General features: G+C 37.9%; 2 protein-coding genes across 5 annotated transcripts in view; both read right to left on the bottom strand.

Moving 5' to 3' along the window:
- Window positions 1-20,263, bottom strand: part of LOC136254701 (uncharacterized) — a 111,826-nt gene that overhangs the window by 8,784 nt on the left and 82,779 nt on the right. The window contains exons 11-13 of one of the 2 annotated variants that reach the window (XM_066047439.1): window positions 15,057-15,297; window positions 14,788-14,891; window positions 13,669-13,767 (exon numbers count right to left, since the gene is read on the bottom strand). In XM_066047439.1, the coding sequence (XP_065903511.1) occupies window positions 13,669-13,767; window positions 14,788-14,891; window positions 15,057-15,297 (444 nt within the window). The remainder of the gene's footprint in view (window positions 1-13,668; window positions 13,768-14,787; window positions 14,892-15,056; window positions 15,298-20,263) is intronic. The other variant, XM_066047440.1, reaches the window with a different exon arrangement.
- LOC136254699 (uncharacterized) lies at window positions 16,085-19,524 on the bottom strand. 3 transcript variants are annotated; one of them, XM_066047437.1, is made up of 9 exons: window positions 18,731-19,524; window positions 18,401-18,659; window positions 18,140-18,353; window positions 17,538-18,076; window positions 17,302-17,488; window positions 17,031-17,258; window positions 16,797-16,928; window positions 16,597-16,745; window positions 16,085-16,542 (listed from the first exon to the last, which is right to left on the bottom strand). In XM_066047437.1, the coding sequence occupies exons 1-4, from the start codon at window positions 18,866-18,868 to the stop codon at window positions 17,656-17,658; spliced, it is 1,032 nt and encodes a 343-aa protein (XP_065903509.1). In that variant the 5' UTR covers window positions 18,869-19,524; the 3' UTR covers window positions 16,085-16,542; window positions 16,597-16,745; window positions 16,797-16,928; window positions 17,031-17,258; window positions 17,302-17,488; window positions 17,538-17,655. The 3 variants fall into 3 exon arrangements, with proteins under 3 accessions (XP_065903509.1, XP_065903508.1, XP_065903510.1); XM_066047436.1 differs by having other exon boundaries at window positions 16,086-16,542; window positions 16,797-16,968; XM_066047438.1 differs by lacking the exons at window positions 16,085-16,542; window positions 16,597-16,745; window positions 16,797-16,928; window positions 17,031-17,258 and having other exon boundaries at window positions 17,298-17,488.

Here is a 20,263-nt window from a genome sequence, read left to right as displayed (position 1 = left end):
TGTCAGACCTACAGTGCTAGTCTCTGTAAAGCACGAACAATATTAATTAGGTTTAAAGGAAGAAAATCCATCCCTCCTGGAGGAAGCTAAGTATGGCGTTCGACTAGACATTGGGTGGCCTGCAGTTAAAATCCTGGATAGGAGGAATAGGAGGAATAGGAGGGATAGGAGGAATAGGAGGGATAGGAGGGATAGGAGGAATAGGAGGAATAGGAGGAATAGGAGGGATAGGAGGAATAGGAGGGATAGGAGGAATAGGAGGGATAGGAGGAATAGGAGGGATAGGAGGAATAGGAGGAATAGGAGGAATAGGAGGAATAGGAGGGATAGGAGGGATAGGAGGGATAGGAGGAATAGGAGGAATAGGAGGAATAGGAGGGATAGGAGGGATAGGAGGAATAGGAGGAATAGGAGGGATAGGAGGGATAGGAGGGATAGGAGGGATAGGAGGAATAGGAGGAATAGGAGGAATAGGAGGGATAGGAGGAATAGGAGGGATAGGAGGAATAGGAGGGATAGGAGGAATAGGAGGGATAGGAGGAATAGGAGGAATAGGAGGAATAGGAGGAATAGGAGGGATAGGAGGGATAGGAGGGATAGGAGGGATAGGAGGAATAGGAGGAATAGGAGGGATAGGAGGAATAGGAGGAATAGGAGGAATAGGAGGAATAGGAGGAATAGGAGGGATAGGAGGGATAGGAGGAATAGGACGGATAGGAGGGATAGGAGGAATAGGACGGATAGGAGGAATAGGAGGGATAGGAGGGATAGGAGGGATAGGAGGGATAGGAGGAATAGGAGGAATAGGAGGGATAGGAGGAATAGGAGGAATAGGAGGAATAGGAGGGATAGGAGGGATAGGAGGAATAGGAGGAATAGGAGGGATAGGAGGGATAGGAGGAATAGGAGGGATAGGAGGAATAGGAGGGATAGGAGGAATAGGAGGAATAGGAGGAATAGGAGGGATAGGAGGAATAGGAGGAATAGGAGGGATAGGAGGGATAGGAGGAATAGGAGGAATAGGAGGAATAGGAGGAATAGGAGGGATAGGAGGGATAGGAGGGATAGGAGGAATAGGAGGGATAGGAGGGATAGGAGGAATAGGAGGGATAGGAGGGATAGGAGGAATAGGAGGGATAGGAGGAATAGGAGGGATAGGAGGAATAGGAGGGATAGGAGGGATAGGAGGAATAGGAGGAATAGGAGGAATAGGAGGGATAGGAGGAATAGGAGGAATAGGAGGGATAGGAGGAATTTTTTCCATTCTTTGTCCCATTTTCTATTTCACCTTATTGTTAGCTACTGTAGGTTAAGTAATGTTTAAGTCTCTATTTCCTGTTTGTTAGGTAGGTAATCCAAGACTGCAGCACAAGTTGCTGTAAGACCTTCAGTGCCGGCCACTCTAAAGTTCTAATAACAATAAAAATACACTCAATACAGCCAAAAAAGGTGCAGTTTTCAAAAAGCCAGGATGAAAAAAGTTGTGAATTTTTTGTGTGGATGTCATTTCTTTTTTTTTTTTGTATTTTAAATATAATACCCAAAGCCAACCATAAACTGGCTTTGAGGTTTGCTTTTACTCAAACCATTTTTCTTCTTATCTACAGATGCAATGAAGGTAAACTAGTGCTTTACCAATACAGAAAATACTTACTGATCTGATACCAAAGCCAATTAATACTGATATAATTTTGTGCTTGAATGTTCATGGTTATATCAAGTTGTTATATATATATATTTAGACTCTATTTAGGCTGTTTTGGGTGGGTAATAAATCTCATATACTCCACCTTGTTTTCTAATATACTCCACGCCTTCACACACAATATAACATATGCTCAAAAACTAGGTTTATCCAATCGCTATGCATTGTTCACAAGCAGTGATTTAACGAGCACTATTATTTTGTCACGTGAGCATGCATAGTTGCCATGGCGCTAGTATTATCACAAGAAAACCAGCCGCTTTTGCCGAGCCTACAGCAGAAACAGCCATGGATGAGGTAAGTAATCTGAGTATAATGTGAAACAGAGTCTAAAACAGTTATACGGGCACACTGTGGAGTCTATGAAATTTATAAACCCTCAGGCCCTTAGTAGCGCCCTCGCTTCGCTCGTGCGCTACAGCCCAGGCCTTCCGGTTTATAAATTTCAGACTCCACATTGTGCCCGTATAACTGTTATATAGTGCTTGTATTTATTTGCAATAATGTTTATAACAGTAAATCCCTTTCAAGTTAGGTATACTATTTGTCTATTAAGATTTTGCAGTGACTGTTCTATTAGAGTATCTTGATTTTTCATGCAAAATGTGATAAGTTGTGGTGGCTCAATTTCTACAAAGCAAATCTGCACCTTTATACTAGACTACAATTTACAGCCTGTTGTCACAAATTTAATTAGCATAGCACTTATTATGATGACATTATAATCTAATCCAAAACAGCCAAGCTGTAAAAAAAGAGTGCGGCCCTGAGAAAGGCTATGGTGAAAAAAGATGTGAAATCCAAGGTGGCGGCCAAGAAATGGCTGTGATGGTAGGTTAATGGTAAAAAATTTAATAACGACAATTCAGGTGAATTTTGTGCCAAGACCAAGCGGCAACAAATTCACCTGAATTGTTGTTATTAATTTTTTTACCATTAACCTACCATCACAGCCATTTCTTGGCCGCCACCTTGGATTTCACATCTTTTTTCACCATAGCCTTTCTCAGGGCCGCACTCTTTTTTTACAGCTTGGCTGTTTTGGATTAGATTTCACTTCTTTTTGTATTTGTATACCCCAAAGCCAGCCTATGGCCGGCTTTAGGGCTTTTTAACCTGTCATTTTTTCTTTACTACAGGAAGAAGAAAAGATGAAGCAGGGTGATTTCTTTGTAGCTGACCTCTCTGCAAGGTGACCCTTCTAGCTGATCTCTCTACCGGATGACTTGTTTGTAGTTGAACTCTCTACAGGGTGGTTTGTTTGTAGCTGAACTCTCTACAAGGTAACTTCTTATAGCTGATCTTTCTACAGGGTGATTTGTTTGTAGCTGAATTCTCTACAGGGCGATTTGTTTGCAGCTAAACTGCTGAACTCTCTACAATGTAACTTCTTCTAGCTGAACTCTCTACGGGTGGCTTGTTTCTAGCTGATCTCTCTACAGGGTGACTTGTTTCTAGCTGAACTCTCTACAGGGTGATTTGTTTGTAGCTGAACTCTCTACAAGGTAACTTCTTCTAGCTGATCTTTCTACAGGGTGATTTGTTTGTAGCTGAATTCTCTACAAGGCAATTTGTTTGCAGCTGAACTCTCTACATGGTAGTTTCTTTGTATCTGAACTCTCTACAATGTGACTTCTTCTAGCTGAACTCTCTACAGGGTGACTTGTTTCTAGCTGATCTCTCTACAGTGTAACTTGTTTCTAGCTGAACTCTCTAAAGGGTGATTTGTTTGTAGCTGAATTCTCTACAAGGTAACTTCTTCTAGCTGATCTTTCTACAGGGTGATTTGTTTGTAGCTGAATTCTCTACAGGGCAATTTGTTTGCAGCTGAACTCTCTACATGGTAGTTTGTTTGTAGCTGAACTCTCTACAATGCAACTTCTTCTAGCTGAACTCTCTACAGGGTGACTTGTTTGTAGTTGAACCCTCTACAGGGTGATTTGTTTGTAGCTGAACTCTCTACAAGGTAACTTCTTCTAGCTGATCTTTCTACAGGATGATTTGTTTGTCTCTACAGGGCAATTTGTTTGCAGCTGAACTCTCTACATGGTAGTTTCTTTGTAGCTGAACTCTCTACAACGTAATTTCTTCTAGCTGAACTCTCTACAGGGTGACTTGTTTCTAACTGAACTCTCTACAGGGTGATTTGTTTGTAGCTGAACTCTCTACAAGGTAACTTCTTCTAGCTGATCTTTCTACAGGGTGATTTGTTTGTAGCTGAATTCTCTACAGGGCAATTTGTTTATTTGTTTGCAGCTGAACTCTGTACATGATAGTTTCTTTGTAGCTGAACTCTCTACAATGTAACTTCTTCTAGCTGAACTCTCTACAGGGTGACTTGTTTCTAGCTGATCTCTCTACAGGGTGACTTGTTTCTAGCTTAACTCTCTACAGGGTGATTTGTTTGTAGCTGAACTCTCTACAAGGTAACTTCTTCTAGCTGATTTTTCTACAAGGTGATTTGTCTGTAGCTGAATTCTCTACAGGGCAATTTGTTTGCAGCTGAACTCTCTACATGGTAGTTTCTTTGTAGCTGAACTCTCTACAACGTAATTTCTTCTAGCTGAACTCTCTACAGGGTGACTTGTTTCTAACTGAACTCTCTACAGGGTGATTTGTTTGTAGCTGAACTCTCTACAAGGAAACTTCTTCTAGCTGATCTTTCTACAGGGTGATTTGTTTGCAGCTGAATTCTCTACAGGGCAATTTGTTTGCAGCTGAACTCTCTACATGGTAGTTTCTTTGTAGCTGAACTCTCTACAATGTAACTTCTTCTAGCTGAACTCTCTACAGGGTGACTTGTTTCTAGCTGATCTCTCTACAGGGTGACTTGTTTCTAGCTGAACTCTCTACAGGGTGATTTGTTTGTAGCTGAACTCTCTACAAGGTAACTTCTTCTAGCTGATCTTTCTACAGGATGATTTGTTTGTCTCTACAGGGGAATTTGTTTGCTGCTGAACTCTCTACATGGTAGTTTCTTGTAGCTGAACTCTCTACAATGTAACTTCTTCTAGCTGAACTCTCTACAGGGTGACTTGTTTCTAGCTGAACTCTCTACAAGGTAACTTCTTCTAGCTGATCTTTCTACAGGGTGATTTGTTTGTAGCTGAATTCTCTACAGGGCGATTTGTTTGCTGCTGAACTCTCTACATGGTAGTTTCTTTGTAGCTGAACTCTCTACAATGTAACTTCTTCTAGCTGAACTCTCTACGGGTGACTTGTTTCTAGCTGATCTCTCTACAGGGTGACTTGTTTGTAGCTGAACTCTCTACAATGTAACTTCTTCTAGCTGAACTCTCTACAGCATGATTTGTTTCTAGCTGATCTCTGTACAGGGTGACTTGTTCCTAGCTGAACTCTCTACAGGTGATTTGTTTGCAACTGAACTCTCTTACATGGTGGTTTCTTTGTAGCTGAACTCTCTACAAAGTGACTTCTTCTAGCTGATCTATCTACAGGATGACTTGTCTCTAACTGAACTCTCTACAGTGTGATCTGTTCATAGCGGAACTTTTAACTGGGTGATTTGTTTGCAGCTAAACTCTTTGCATGATTGTTTCTTTGTAACTGAACTCTCTACAAGGTGACTTCTTCTCGCTGATCTCTCTACAAGATGACTTGTTTCTAACTGAACTCTCTACAGTGTGATCTGTTCATAGCGGAACTTTTTACTGGGTGATTTGTTTGCAGCTAAACTCTTTGCATGATTGTTTCTTTGTAACTGAACTCTCTACAAGGTGACTTCTTCTCGCTGATCTCTCTACAAGATGACTTGTTTCTAACTGAACTCTCTACAGTGTGATCTGTTCATAGCGGAACTTTTTACTGGGTGATTTGTTTGCAGCTAAACTCTTTGCATGATTGTTTCTTTGTAACTGAACTCTCTACAATGTGACTTCTTCTAGCTGATCTCTCTACAGGATGACTTGTTTCTAACTGAACTCTCTATAGTGTGATCTGTTCATAGCGGAACTTTCTGAGTACTGGGTGATTTGTTTGCATCTAAACTCTTTGCATGATTGTCTCTTTGTAACTGAACTCTCTACAAGGTAACTTCTTCTAGCTGATCTCTCTACAGGGCAATTTGTTTGTAGCTGAATTCTCTACAGGGTGATTTATTTCAGCTGAACTCTCTACATGATGGCTTTTTTGTAGCTGAACTCTCTATTAGGTACCTTCTTCTAGCTGATCTGACTACAGGGTGACTTGTTTGTAGCTGAATTCCCTACAGAATAACTTGCAATGTAATATAACTGAGTAAATTATACATGCAGCTGAATGCTTTATTAGGGTGACTGTTCTATTAGAGTATCTCAATCTCGCATTTGCTGCACATAGTTGCCTTTCGAATCATAACTCAGTGATTTGTAATCCGATTCTTCTGTACTACTGCAAGAACTTTCCATGATGATTATTCCAGCTACATACTGATTTTCAGCTCGTTGCACTAAGCGGTTTGCCTGGTAGACACGAAAACTAATAGTTTTTTTATTCATAAAAAGCGATCGCGTAATTTTGACACAGGTTGGGTTTTGTGTCATATCTCCATGGTCTTTATTCCGATTCCTTTCAAACCATAAAAAGGCACTCCTACGATGGTTGCTCCATCTACATATCAATTTTCAACTGATTCTTCCAAGGGGTTTACCCTGTAGGCGTGACAGACCTTCGACCTTATTTTACGCAAATAATCGGTCATAACTCCGTGAATGTTCATCGGATTCCTACCAACGTTGGTACAGAGATCCGCCTTAATGAGCCCTTTAAGTGTGCCAAATTTCAGCCCAATCCGAGCACGCATTCGTGTTTTATAGCGGATTTTGCGAAGTGTGCGAAATGAAGAAGTAGAAGAAGAAAAAACGAAGAAATTAAAACGAAATTTTGTTCGCTCGTATCTCGGAAATGGCTGGAGCGATTTTCTTCAAATTTGGTATGTAGACTTCCCTAACTGGGCGGCACATCTCTAGCAAATTTGGTTCCAATCGGATAAGGGATCACAGAGCTACATAGGTGTGAAAATTGCATTTTCTTTCTTCCTGTTAATATACTCACGGTGTGGCGTGCCGGCTTCTTGGGCCGCACGACACACTATCGTGTGTCTTGATGATGAAGATTGGCATGAGTAGATCTTAATAGTAATGTACTACCCTGCCGATATGTACCAAAATGGCTATAATATCGGCTTTGATTCGATTGAATACAAGAGAAATTTTAATAGTATTATACGTATTACAGAGTTTATTTGATTATTTTTGTAATGCTCTAATAGAGCGCACATTGTTTTTGAGGATTTCCAATAGAATACATATAGAATGTTCTATTGGTAGATCTATGAAACTATGAATTTTACTATTGAGTAGATTTTTAGTTTTTCATTTTAATTAGTAGAAATTAAGTGAGGTGATCAGTTGTGATAACAACGGTTCAGTGGTTAAGGATTTAAGTTTTCAGTATGGAGGTTCCTGGTTCAAACCCTGGTAACTGGTAATTTTTTTTGACATTTTTCATGCACCTTTTTAACTCCATGGTAACTGTTCTATTAGAGTATTTCAACTCCGGGACTTACAGTTATTTGGGTTTTTGCAACTCTATAGCTGTCAATGCAATTTCTTTTAAACCACAAAAGGCTATGATGGTTAACCTATACGTATACCAATTTTTAAGTTATTCCCATAAGCGGTTTACCCTGTAGGAATAACTTAAAAATCAGTGCATGTTCTTAAAGTGCACCAAAGCTCAAGAAAATTGAACTATGCATTTACATTTTATAATGGCTTTTGTAAAGTGTGCAAAAAAAGATCTCCTTGAACCCCCTAAACAAAGGAAAAAACAAGGAAATTAAGCTAATTTTTAAAGGCTTATATTTCACAATTGTGGTATGCAATCTTGCACAAATTTGGTATGTGGAGTGCTGAAGGTGGAAAGCATTTGAAGTATAAAAATGATTCCAATCCAAGAAGGGAGCACAGAGCTATATGCATAAAAATCGTGTTTTGTTTCTTCCTGTAAATATACTCAAGGTGTGGCACGCCAGCTTTCTTGGCTGTACGACACACTACCGTGTGTCTAGGTAATAAAGACAATATTAATGTTTATATGTCCAGACATTGATTACTAAAAAGCACCATTTCACTTTGTTTCAGTTATGCTCCGCAGCATTATGATCAAAGAATAGTGTATGAATTACCATTGCAATCAATCGAGTTACTATATAGAAAGGATGAACAATTACCATTATCAAATTAAAGTGATAGTCAGCAGAAGAAATCGTCGATGCATTATACCTATGAATAAATGCCTATGCAGTAGTAGAGAAAGGAATGGATGCAAAGGAGGTCAAAGTTCATGGTCTATTTATTGTAGTTGCTGTGGTAGGCAAAATGCATATCTTGGACGTAAGTGATGCTGAACAGTGGAGAAATCAAATGCTTAGCATTAACCATAGTCAAAGATGAAGGCATTATTATGTAGGTAATGTTTAATCTGTAGAAATTTTACTTTAATAAAAAAAATTTACTGAAATCATTGATTTTGAGTTAGTCTGACCTGAAGGTGAATTTGGTTTGATTATGCTAAGGGTCATTCTGTGTCAAATCACCGAGGAATTGTAGGGCCACCTCTTGGATTTTAACGAAACTTGGTGTGTTTGTAGTACCTATGGTGCTCATCACCCATACCAATTTTTAGCCTCATACACACCACAAATATTTTGAATATTTCATGAAGAATTGGTTCGTGTTGAGTTACAAAATCAACTGTAGCTCACCACTCTGTTAATATTTTAAACTAAACTTTTCAGTGATTAAAGACTGTTAATTGATCTTTCAAGTAATCCATACACTATGGAATATCAAGGTTTAAAAGGCTCCATTGAAAACTTTAATCTTTAATATTTCAAAAAGTGCTGCTTCAAATTCTTTGAATATTTTAGTAAATAATAATTGGGTTATGGTCTATTACTGGTAATTTTTTTGTGGTGGGGTCACAATGGGTTCAAGAGATATAATTAAATCCCATCCAAAAACAGCTTATAGCTGTAAAAAAGTGCGCGTCCAAGTAAAGCAGAGTTAACTGCGACAAAAAGTAATGATATCATAATGCGGCCATGTGCGAGGTGTGCAAGTTGTAAAATTAATATTAGCTAATCAGATAATACAATGTTATTGTTAAAGTGTTAATGAGAACTATGTGATGCTGCTAGTTTTTAAGTGTGTGAGCATCTTCATAAATGCCACATAAATTTAATTCTCAATAAAGCAATGTGTATAGATTCTCTGATAGTAATAAATAGTTTGAGTTTGGCCACCTTTCCTTTGTTCGTAGCATTGCTGTGCATTGCTGTGCTACACTCAATGCACAGTAGGGATATTCACTTCTTATTGTTTTACAGTATTTGGACATTACGTACTACTCCAATCCAGCTTGTTTCAGTACTTTTTATTGCAGCACTATACACTGTCCCTACTCTAATTTAAAATTCCTATTTCTTCTTAAACTTGTTTATTTGCAACAGTGTTTATAACAGAGTACATTCCTTTCAAGCTAGGTACACTATTTGTTTAATAACATTTTGCAGTGACTGTTCTATTAGAGTATCTTGATTGTTTATGCAAAATGTGATAAGTTGCAGTGGCTCAATTTTTACAAAGCAAATCCTGCACCTTTTATGTTAGACTACAATTTACAGCTTGTTGTCACAAGTTTTATTAACATAGCACGTTATGATGATTATAAAGAATACTAGACAAGCTGTAATAGTATTGTATTTTTGAGTACTTTTGTAATGCTCTAATAGAGCACACAATGTTTTTTTGAGGATTTTCAACAGAATACACATAGAATGTTCTAGATTTCCATTGATAGATCTATGAAACTATGAACTGTTACTATTGAGTAGATTTTTAGTTAGAATTTTCAGCTATAAAGTAGAAATTAAGTGATCAGTTGTGATAATAATGGCTCAGTGGTTAAGGATTTAGGTTTTCAGTATGGAGGATCCTGGTTCAAATGTTGATAAGTTTTTTTTTTTGACATTTTTCATGCATCTCTTTTATCCTACAGTAACTGTTCTATTAGAGTATTTCAACCTTGGGATTTACAATTGTTTGGGTTTTTGCAACTCTATAGCTATCAATGCAATTTCTTTTAAACCACAAAAGGTTTGTGCAATGATGGTTGATCTGTATGTATACTGATTTTAAAGTCATTCCCATAAGCGGTTTACCCTGTAGGCGTGACAAGTCGGCTTTATCATGCAAATAATTGTCCATAACCCCATGACTATACGTCAGATTTGCACCAAACTTGGTACATGACTCTGCCACAATATGTGCTTATAATGTACCGAGAAAATTGAACTACTTATTTCCATTTTATAACGGTTTTTGTAAAGTGTGTGAAAAGAAGAATCTAAGCCCCTCGAGCCCCCCAAAATGAAGGAAAAATTAATGGAGAAATTAAGCCAATTTTTGAAGGCTTATATTTCACAATTGCATTAGGCAATCTTGTTCAAATTTGGTATGTGGGGTGTACTGAAGGTAGAGATCGAATTTGCAGTATAAAAATGATTCCAATCCAAGAAGGGAACATGGAACTATGTATGCATGAAAATCGTGTTTTGTTTCTTCTTGTAAATATACTCAAGGTGTGGCATGCTGACTTTCTTGGCTGCACGACACACACTAGCGTGTGTCTGGATAATCAAGATAAACTTAATGTTTATATGCCCTGACATTGATTACTGAAAAGCACCATGTCATTTCAGTTCAGTTATGCTCCACAGCATTACGATCAAAGAATAGTGCACGAATTACCATTGCAATCAACCGAGTTACTATATAAAAAGGATGAAAAATTACCATTATCAAATTAATGTGATAGTCAGCAGAAGAAGTCACTGATGTATCAACACCAGTGATTTAAGAATCAACACCTATGCAGTAGTAGAGAAAGGAATCGGATGCAAAGGAGGACAAAGTTCATGATGCATTCATTTTATTTGCTGCGGTAGACAAAATGCATATCTCGAGCATAAGTGATGCTGAACAGTGGAGAAATCAAGTGGTTAGCATTAACCATAGTCAAAGCTAAGGAATTTTATGTAGATAATATTTAATTTGTAGAAATTTTGCTTTAATAACAAATAACAAAATTACTGAAAGCAATGATTTTGAGTTAGTCTCTGACCTGAAGGTGCATTTGGTTTGATTATGTTTGCCATAATAGGAAAATTATTTTGTGTTGATTTTTTTTTTTTAGCAGGAAAGTATAAACCTCATGATGTATACATACCTAGTACACAAGACCAGTGCACTTAAGTGAGCTTGCATTTAAGTCTTTATATTGTTGTTTTGTAGACACCTGGTGCAATGTGACTCATGTACAGCATTGGGTGTGGCATTTAATTGATTTGGTCAAAAGTACTGTAAACATATTCACTACTTTAGGCATTCACAACTAGTAAAGTAAGTACTTTGGTGCACCTAAAACATTGTTATGAGTTCGCTTTTTGGCTTTATAACTGCATACCCACAACTGAAGCTATCTGCATTGCTGTGTTGATACACTTGACAACATCTTATTAATGTTGGTGGTTAAATAATAGAATCACCAGCAATCAGCCATTTGTTTCAAGCTGATATTGTTCACTTGTCAACCACCATACAATGATGGTGGTTGTTTTGGTAGGCGTGCAGGGTTCTATGGCTCTCCTATACAATTTTGCAATAGGACCAGTGATATGACCCGATTGCATGCGGCTTGGGGGTGAAATACCTGGGGTTCCCAACTTTGAAGCCATAGGGATTTCTAAGGCCTTCCTTACAATCCTAATAAAACCTTGCACTATCACACAACAATCTAGTCTTGGGATGGAAGAGCTACTCATGGAATGGGGGGAACACTGGACTCAAGTCTACCGCACAAGACTCCCTTCAACGTCTGTGCATTTCCTCCCCTGATAGAATAATCCCATACCATAAAAGTACTCCTTTATAAAATTTGTTATTTTATTATCACTCGTATAGCAATGGTAATGTAATTGGTTTGTATGTACTCGTTTCCAACATGACCTCCTAGTCCTAGGGGTGGGCTTTGGGAGGGGACTGACTTTTATTCTAGCCGGTTACACATTTGGAATAACCCATACATGTATTTTTCCTGCTCATACATTCATGATGTTTTCCAAATAATACCTACTGCTAGCAGTTTGATGCAGGTGTGCTACATACTAGATATTTTGTTATTAACTATATATTGTGATACCATGCCTGTACATTATTGTCATTAAAAATCCATTTGTTATGCAGCACTAGGCTAAGAATCCTTGTACATTATAACCTGGCTACTCCTGCAGAGAGGTGTGAACACCATAACATAGCCTTAAAGCATGTGTTATAATAACTGTTACTGTAAACAAGGATGATAGTGGCTAGTTTGATACTACCTTATTGACTTATTTGTATGCATCGTGAACTATTCAGTATCGTGACTAGTGGCTTTAGTATCGATCGTGATACTAAGATGGTAGTGTCCCTCAGCGCTACTACATACCTATGTATATACTTTCTAATGCTTGCTAGCTGCAATTTGTTACTACACAAAACATGCGCAAATAATCTCCCTTCATTAACTCTGTTTAAATAAACACATGTGTGACTACCTACTGCTGTGTATCTGCAGGGTATATAAACCAGGTATTAGAGGTAGGAGGTGACCTCATTAACAAAGTGGCTACTAAGTGAGGTTTCACTGTAGTAATACGTTATATATCAATAAGAGAGGTTGAGAAAATTAATAGAGAGCAAAATTATACGGCTTTATAATCACAATTTAAGGATGAGATACAATTTTATAACTTGGCCAGTACTGTTTATGGAAATTACAGTGGGGATTGTAACACAGGTGCTACATGTAAAGAACTCACAGTAGTGGAGGCATATGCTTTTCATTTTTTTGCTGGTATAACAGGGCAGATCTGGGGGAGGGGGGGTGTCCTCCTTCACTTTTAGGACTTTACTCTATATTATTATTTTTTATTATTATTAGCACTTTACAGTGACCAGCACTGAAGGTCTGACAGCAACATGTGCTGCAGCCCTAACCTAATTTCAAGGACTTAGACCTAGTGACTTGACTTACTGACTGATATGATCACTGATAATACAAATACTCATAAACACACCTTATGAATTTATGCTAAAGTTTATGCAACAAGGACCTGGATCATTATGGGAGGTGTACAAGATCAAGATACTCTAATAGAGCAGTCACCTAACACTACTCTAATAGAACATTCACTGGAAGCATATATGTAGTTGGTTCTGTTATGGAATTTCCAAATCTGTCTGCACCTATACATACAATGAAGTACACTGGTCTGTTTAAAGACTTGATTTATTTACTCGTGTAGTTATTATGTATGGCAATACTTAATTCAATCTCGTATCATTTCAAAATTTTCCACTTTCAACATTATTATTCTAAATTGTTGTGCAATTGTGAGAGGGTGCATCATGTGCTTGGTTGTCTGTACCTACCCAAACTTTTCCATTAACAAAATGCTTCAGAGAGCCATACCTATAATCTAAAAGCAGTATATAAAATATCTACAGGCAGATATATGAATTTTATGTGGAAATGTCTCCAAATTGCAGTATTTTAGCATCTATTTTTCTGGGGGGCATGCCCCCCAGACCCCCCAGTTCTAGCATGCTTCACATGCTGGGAGGTGTGCTTCACATAACTCCACCCAAGAGATTAGTACCTTGAGTTAGCCCCCCCCCCCCCCTTTATAATTCCTACATCCGCCCCCTGTATAGCTCACTACCATGAGTCTTGATGTTTTACCCATTTATACAATCACAGTGCTAGTGCAATTTCTAATGAATAGTAGTTGCATTACGTGCACACAGGGAAAAGCCAGATTATTATATTAAGACTGTTGCACATGTACAAGAATATACCTTCAGCTATTGGCTCTCCAATCTGCAAGTCACTATCACTGATCATACAGGTGCCAAGTTTACTCTCAAGGTCTGGCAATATACTTCCAATAACTACTGCTGTAAGAAAAGAACACTTAGTATTAACAAAGATTAAGACACATGATGGTGTGTTGTATGGCCAATAAAGCTGGCACACTACACCAATGTGAATACAAAATTATTAACAGGAAAAACAAACAGGTTTTTATACTTAGCTCTATATTCCCTATCATGATTTTTTCTTATGGCTAAATCTTAAATTGCAAATTGGTGTGTACAGAGTTAGAGGATTAAACAAGATACTGGCAGTATGTGCATTTGCTATAATTGTACAAAAAGTGTATTAACTAGAATACTGGTATAGCTACATTAAATGTTTCCCTATAGAGAGTTCAGCTACATTACCAGGGGCGTAGGAAGCATGGGTGCCCAAGCACCCATAAATATTTCTAACCAGAATCAAAATCAATAAGGATCTTAACTTTCCAACTTGTCAGTGATTCCATCTGCATTGATCTGCAGAACCCATAGACTTAATTAAGGTGTGGTACGTACAAGTGCATTAAATGATAGAATACATTACAAAAGGACTGAGATATTCTAATAGAACAGTCATATACCCCAATAAAATACTATTATAAGCAATCATTTATCTGTTTATCAGTTAATATCTCTATTCTAAACAGAATTGCTGATTCCACCCTTCGGTACCATTTTTAATGTGACTAGAAATTCTTTGGAGATGAAAATCAAGTTGATCTTATTAGAAGTAGGGCACCCATAAGTTAAATATTTTCCTACGTGCCTGATTACCAGTAGAGAGTTCAGCTATGTACACAACAGGTCTCCCTGTAGAACATTCAGTCACCCAGCCAAGAGTTCAGCAACTATGCAAGTCACCCAGCAATATAGCTACTCACTCACTAGGGACTGCAGGTACATTAAAAGTCTCCATGTAAAAAAACAGACTTTCTTGGGTGTTTAATACAGTCTGTTGAAGGTCTTCAGTCTTAGTTTTGCATGAAACTTTACTGTAATGTGGTTACTTACAGATGGTGCTTACTGGTTTAAGCAGTAAACCAATAATGTATCACTTACCATCATAATTAATGTCAATTTTATCTTCATGAGCCTCCTGTTGATCTCGCATTGATTCATCATAATGAGGATTTGTCTTTAAATGGTTCATTAGTACCACTAACCTATGAAATGATTGTGTCAAAGAAGTGCAAGTCTTCTTCCATGCAAACTGAAGTATTAGCAAAATATTGTTAAGAATACCAAAAGCCATTGTGATATTGTTAAAAACCAATCTTTAACTCATGCATTGACTGATAGATTACTTACAGTGATTAGCATTAACTTACTTGTTATTCACATCATCTCGGCTACGTACTTTTTTAACTATACATAAAACTACCACTACAGTGATAAGTACAAATGTTCCTGTCCCAATGAATGTGACAATGATGACAACAATTACATTTACTCTATCAGAATTAGCCGATGAATCAGTAGTAGACGTTGCAGTAACAGTAATGGATACTGTGGGAGCAGTAGAGGAGGATGCTGCTGTGGTAGAAATGGAGCTCATGTCAGTAGTAGATTCTATAGCAAGAATAAATTCTGTGATATCGGTATATACTGTATCAACTGCAATAAAGGTGCTGTATGCAAAAACAAGAGGGATGGCTCCAGGGGAGTTTCTAAGGCTTCCGGAAATCGGTCATGTTCAGATCAAGATACTCAAATAGAGTAGTAAATCACTCTAATAAAGCAGTTACAGTATTCAGAGCATCAGTGTAGCAAGCTATGTAGCTATAAATAAGGATTTTTATGTACTTAATCAGTGATATTAATATATACATAGTTGGTGGAGGGCAGTTATTCTCAGCAGGCAGTTAACTGTTTGTGGTCTTAAAGGTTAACTGCAGTGGAAATTTTACCTACCCTTTTTAATGTCTGTGTATGTTTATTTACTCATACAGTGCACAGAACAACAATTTTTATGATGTGTTGTTGTGTTGACGAGATATAAACCCGCAAAGATGTTGAAACGTCACTTCCTAGAATTCAACCACAAGTCTTTGATGTCGATTGCAACGTCACGGTCAGATCCGGTGAACTGCTGACTACGCTAATTACCAATGGCGAACGGGTGAATGAACTTGCTCTGGTCTTGTTTTGTAGTGAAATATTGCAGCTGGTGTGTTTTAACCTTGTGTCCAGAAGCATGAGAACCTGTAACATGTTTGTTCTGTTTCTGACGCATGTGAAAGAACGTGATTTGTCCTGTCAGTTCAGTGATATACTATAGTACGCTATGGTGCCTGGAAAATCATCACGAAGGATGCACAAGGACGTATGCCGTCGAAGCAGCGAGTTTTGTCAAAAAGGAGGTGGCAGCAATGCTTAAGGTAACATATTGAATGTCTGTAATGGTGTAGCTACAACATTGTTCGCCACAACTGGGCCTGACCTAGCAGCGGCAACCTTAATTATTATAATGTCTAACAAAATCCTTTGTGTCAGTATACTTTGGTGTTGTAAATAAATGTTTGGCATTAATCTACAGCTGTACTGTCTAGCTCCTATTGTGAGAAAGTATCCCATAATTGCGATTTTACACCTCAGTGAATGACATATGCATGTTCCAGTACAAAAAAAGATATTAATGTGTATGCAGTATATTGATGATAAATTATTATCTTTTGTATCGAGATAATGATGGAATAGTGTCCTTATCGGGATGCTCATATGCACTAGCCAATGGTGGGGGTGATTCAGAGTGCTCATGTTTTTCACCAGCAGTACAGTACTCCACTGCTTTGTGCATCAGCTTCTCTACATAGACTATATTGAAAGTTCACATGATGCATGAAACAAAATTATTCTTTTTTCACTTACTGTATATCTTGGGAACTGGGATAGGTTTAGGAGTGCATTCACCGGCTTTAGCCTTTGTATATGCTATTGCTAAACGCTCCTTTCCTTCCCTTGTCCTTGCTTGTGGTCTTCCAAAGTTCTCATTAAAGTGTAATACAGCTAGTAACAACCTAATTACAATACTTATGTAATACTGATATTAGCTATGTAATACTAACAACCTAGAGTGCAATCCATGATAGGAGAAAGACAGCAACTTGGGAGCAAAATGGTTCACCACACTGTGATAAGCCTCCAAGCTGCTTGTTTGATGCTGTGATGATAGTTTCTTGATGTCTGGCAACAACGTCTTACTGCAGAGTATGTCATATAATTTTTCATGTGCTATGCTGCCTATGTGTTGTATAATAAACTATAGAATTTCAAAAGAGTATATAGGGTATTGATAATGTTACCTGGTGCAAACCACTTTTTCCGTCTATCTTCAGGTGACTGTTGTGTGGTAGCATTCATCATGTTCATCACAGATGTGATCCATCAATGACTTCCATCGCTTCAAGATGTCATCACCATCAATTCCATTCGCTGCACACCAATAAAGATGATTGGTAATGCTTTTTGTCCACTCCCTGACGAGGTCACAGTCTGCTTGTTTTGATAACTTGCCAAGCTTTTTTTAATACCTACAAATCCAAGATATTTCAATGGTGGATTATGTATACATACCTTTGAAAACATGCCAAACATCATAGCGATGGTCAATATGTGGATGTTGCAGCCTAACAAACTTACTGACTTGCTTGTGCCTATCCGTTACCAGAGTCCCAACTTCTAAAGACTTACTGGCTAGAAAATTGAGAGCCTTTAACAGTCCCTCCTTTTTCATGTTATTGCTTGACGTGACCTGATTACACTGTAAATTAGTCAGTCAGTATCAGCATATCTTGTAGCAATGTGGTTACCTGAACAAGTTCAAGATGGATAATTTTTTTGGAGTCCATATCAACTATTCCATATGAACCAAACTTCGCACTGTGACCAGGACTATCACATCTTCCATCTCCACCTATGGAAAGAGGGCTACCTCGTGCTATACACTGCTGTAGCAGTACAGTCTGACTCTCCTTCCATGTTGCTTTTATTGAAGGCAGAAGGTAAAATTTTTGATGGGTCAAAAAAAGTTCTGTCTTTAATCCATGCCATTTTTAGGTGATCAAGAAGATGAAGCACTTTGGCAGGAGTGGCACCACTAAATAAGATGGATGCTGACAACAACAAATTTCCAGCAGGTGTGTCACGGATAAATGGCTGGCTTCTCCAAGTCCACTTGTAGCCACAGTGGGAACACTCCTGAGTAACAGCAATATAAGTTCCCTGCTTGTCTGAAATCCTACCAATGCATGATAAATGGCATGATCTACATTGGGTGAATAGGCTTAACAGGTGAGAATGAAATACTAAGTATTTGATTTCATTCTGTGGAGACATTTCAGTGTCATCTCTAGAGTGTTAATAAGTACAACATGTAATAACATGTTGAAATCATGTCATTATACAGGCTTACTCTGTGGTGTAATCCTCTTGGCTAAGGCAGAATGAAGTGTCCAGGTCAACATCAGTAAAAGAATCATCTGGACACATTGTAGTGGACTGGAGATCTGGTTCGATTTCTGTGTGTTGTACTGGTGATGGCTCATGAGGAATAAATTGTAAAGGCGGAGCATCAATCAGGTTACATTGTATTTCTACTGGTTTCTGTTTTGGGTGGGCTAATGTTCCTGTTTAAATGGCACAATGGTAAGGTCACACTCGGATGTGCACATACCTTTATTCTTTGTTTTTATTTTTATAGACGCTTGTGTTTCAACAGACTTCATCTCGGGATGTGCTTGAACATGTGTTCCCCCGCCTGTAGTTAAGGGGACAGGTATATCCATTTCTTCAGGTAAAAGGATTGATGGTTCTGATGAAAGAACTTCATCTGCGATGGCACTAGTGGAGAGGAAATCTTCATCCATGGCAGAAATTGTAGAGGGCACATCTTCATCCATTGGAGCACTTGTAGAGAGGACATCTGCTATTATCTATTATTATAATAATTATATGTAAAATTAATGTTATTGAAATTTTATTACATCAAGTTGTTATAGCTTACAGACTTCTGTTGACGCTTTTCAAAAGCTGGTCTTGGTGCCTTGCTTGTACTTCCAGGTGACTCAAACCTATCAGTTGACCTTGGAAATATAGTGGGAATGGCATCTGGCTTCAGGCGCTTGGCTGCTGGCAATCCCATTTGATCTCTATAACGACTACCTTCAGTATCAAAGCAGCTGGCTTCGAAGTGCTTAGAGCATAACACTGAAGTCGAAGTTGGGCCTTCCCAGTAACTCCTTTGCTTCTTCACTGCACTGGTCCACTTTCTTCATAATCCTTCATCTTTTGGAAACGCATGAAAACTGCAGCCTTTCCCACTCTCGAATCCGCTAGCAGCATTACAACCAGCTACTATACAACGGGTGGGCATATTTCTTCGTCGAAAAATTAATTAAACAGCTGCAAACCACTTATACAAGCACAATACTGGCAGCTGTTAGCTGTAGTTGTGTACTTATACTTGTAGCAATGTAGCTACTCATGCACGCTCGTGTGTTTTCAGCTTGTACGGGTGTACACCGGATCTGATGATGACGGTGTATGATGCGGTTTCCGAAAAGAAACCACAAGTGTAGCCACAAGTGACTTAGCTAAACTAGGACTGTGATTATTAGCCAAACCATGTCAGAAACTTAAAAACTAATAGTACCACATGTTTTTAGCAACAATATACTACAATGTAATAGTAAGAAAAGTTTTCACTGCAGTTGACCTTTAACCAAACGTTTAGCTATGCTCTTAATCAGATACCAGTCATCAAAACATCCTGGAGCCGCCTATGACAGAACAGTAAAGTAGTAATTACTATCACTGAGTGAAACTATACAAGTTATGAGCAAGTCTCTGATTGACATTAACTAGATCATAACTGTATTAAAGCAACTACAATTATACAGTTCATAGATGATAGGACAAATACTGTAATATCATTATTCAAGAAGGCAACCTGTCATCAATATGTAACTCACCTTGCTATCAAATTGATTTCTGTTACAGTTAACTTATTGTGACAGTTTAAAGCAATTTTAGAGCATATTAATCAATGCAATTTGGATATTATGGAGATCAACATATTCTAGAAAAGTGGAGTTAACTAGTTAAATATTTTAATTTAAAAATGAAGTAGGCATCTATGCAATAAAAAGTAGTGAAAAAAGAGATGAATGATGGTGTTACGGCATAGTGCATTGGGAAAGTGCCAACTTTGGCACATTAGCTATATATAACAATTATTTTGTTTAATGCCAAAGTAGGAACTTCCTACCAACTATGCTGTAATATCATCATTCATCTCTTTTTTACTATTTTGTATTGAATGGATCCCTACTTCATTTTTAAATTAACATAATTGTTTTAAAATGCAACTTCGTTTAGTTTTTTGTTGTAGTATAGCTAGCTATGTTGTATCTTGTGACTGTTCTATTTTAGAATATCACACACAACTGCTGTATTAGGGTAGTGACTGTTGTATTAGAGTATCGCAAATCAACCAAAGGGTATGCAGTTAGCTATACCGATAAAGGGTGAGGTCATC

This window comes from Dysidea avara, chromosome 4 (assembly GCF_963678975.1).
Source record: "Dysidea avara chromosome 4, odDysAvar1.4, whole genome shotgun sequence".
Lineage (NCBI taxonomy): Eukaryota > Metazoa > Porifera > Demospongiae > Dictyoceratida > Dysideidae > Dysidea > Dysidea avara.
This window is presented reverse-complemented; position numbering and strand designations above follow the sequence as displayed.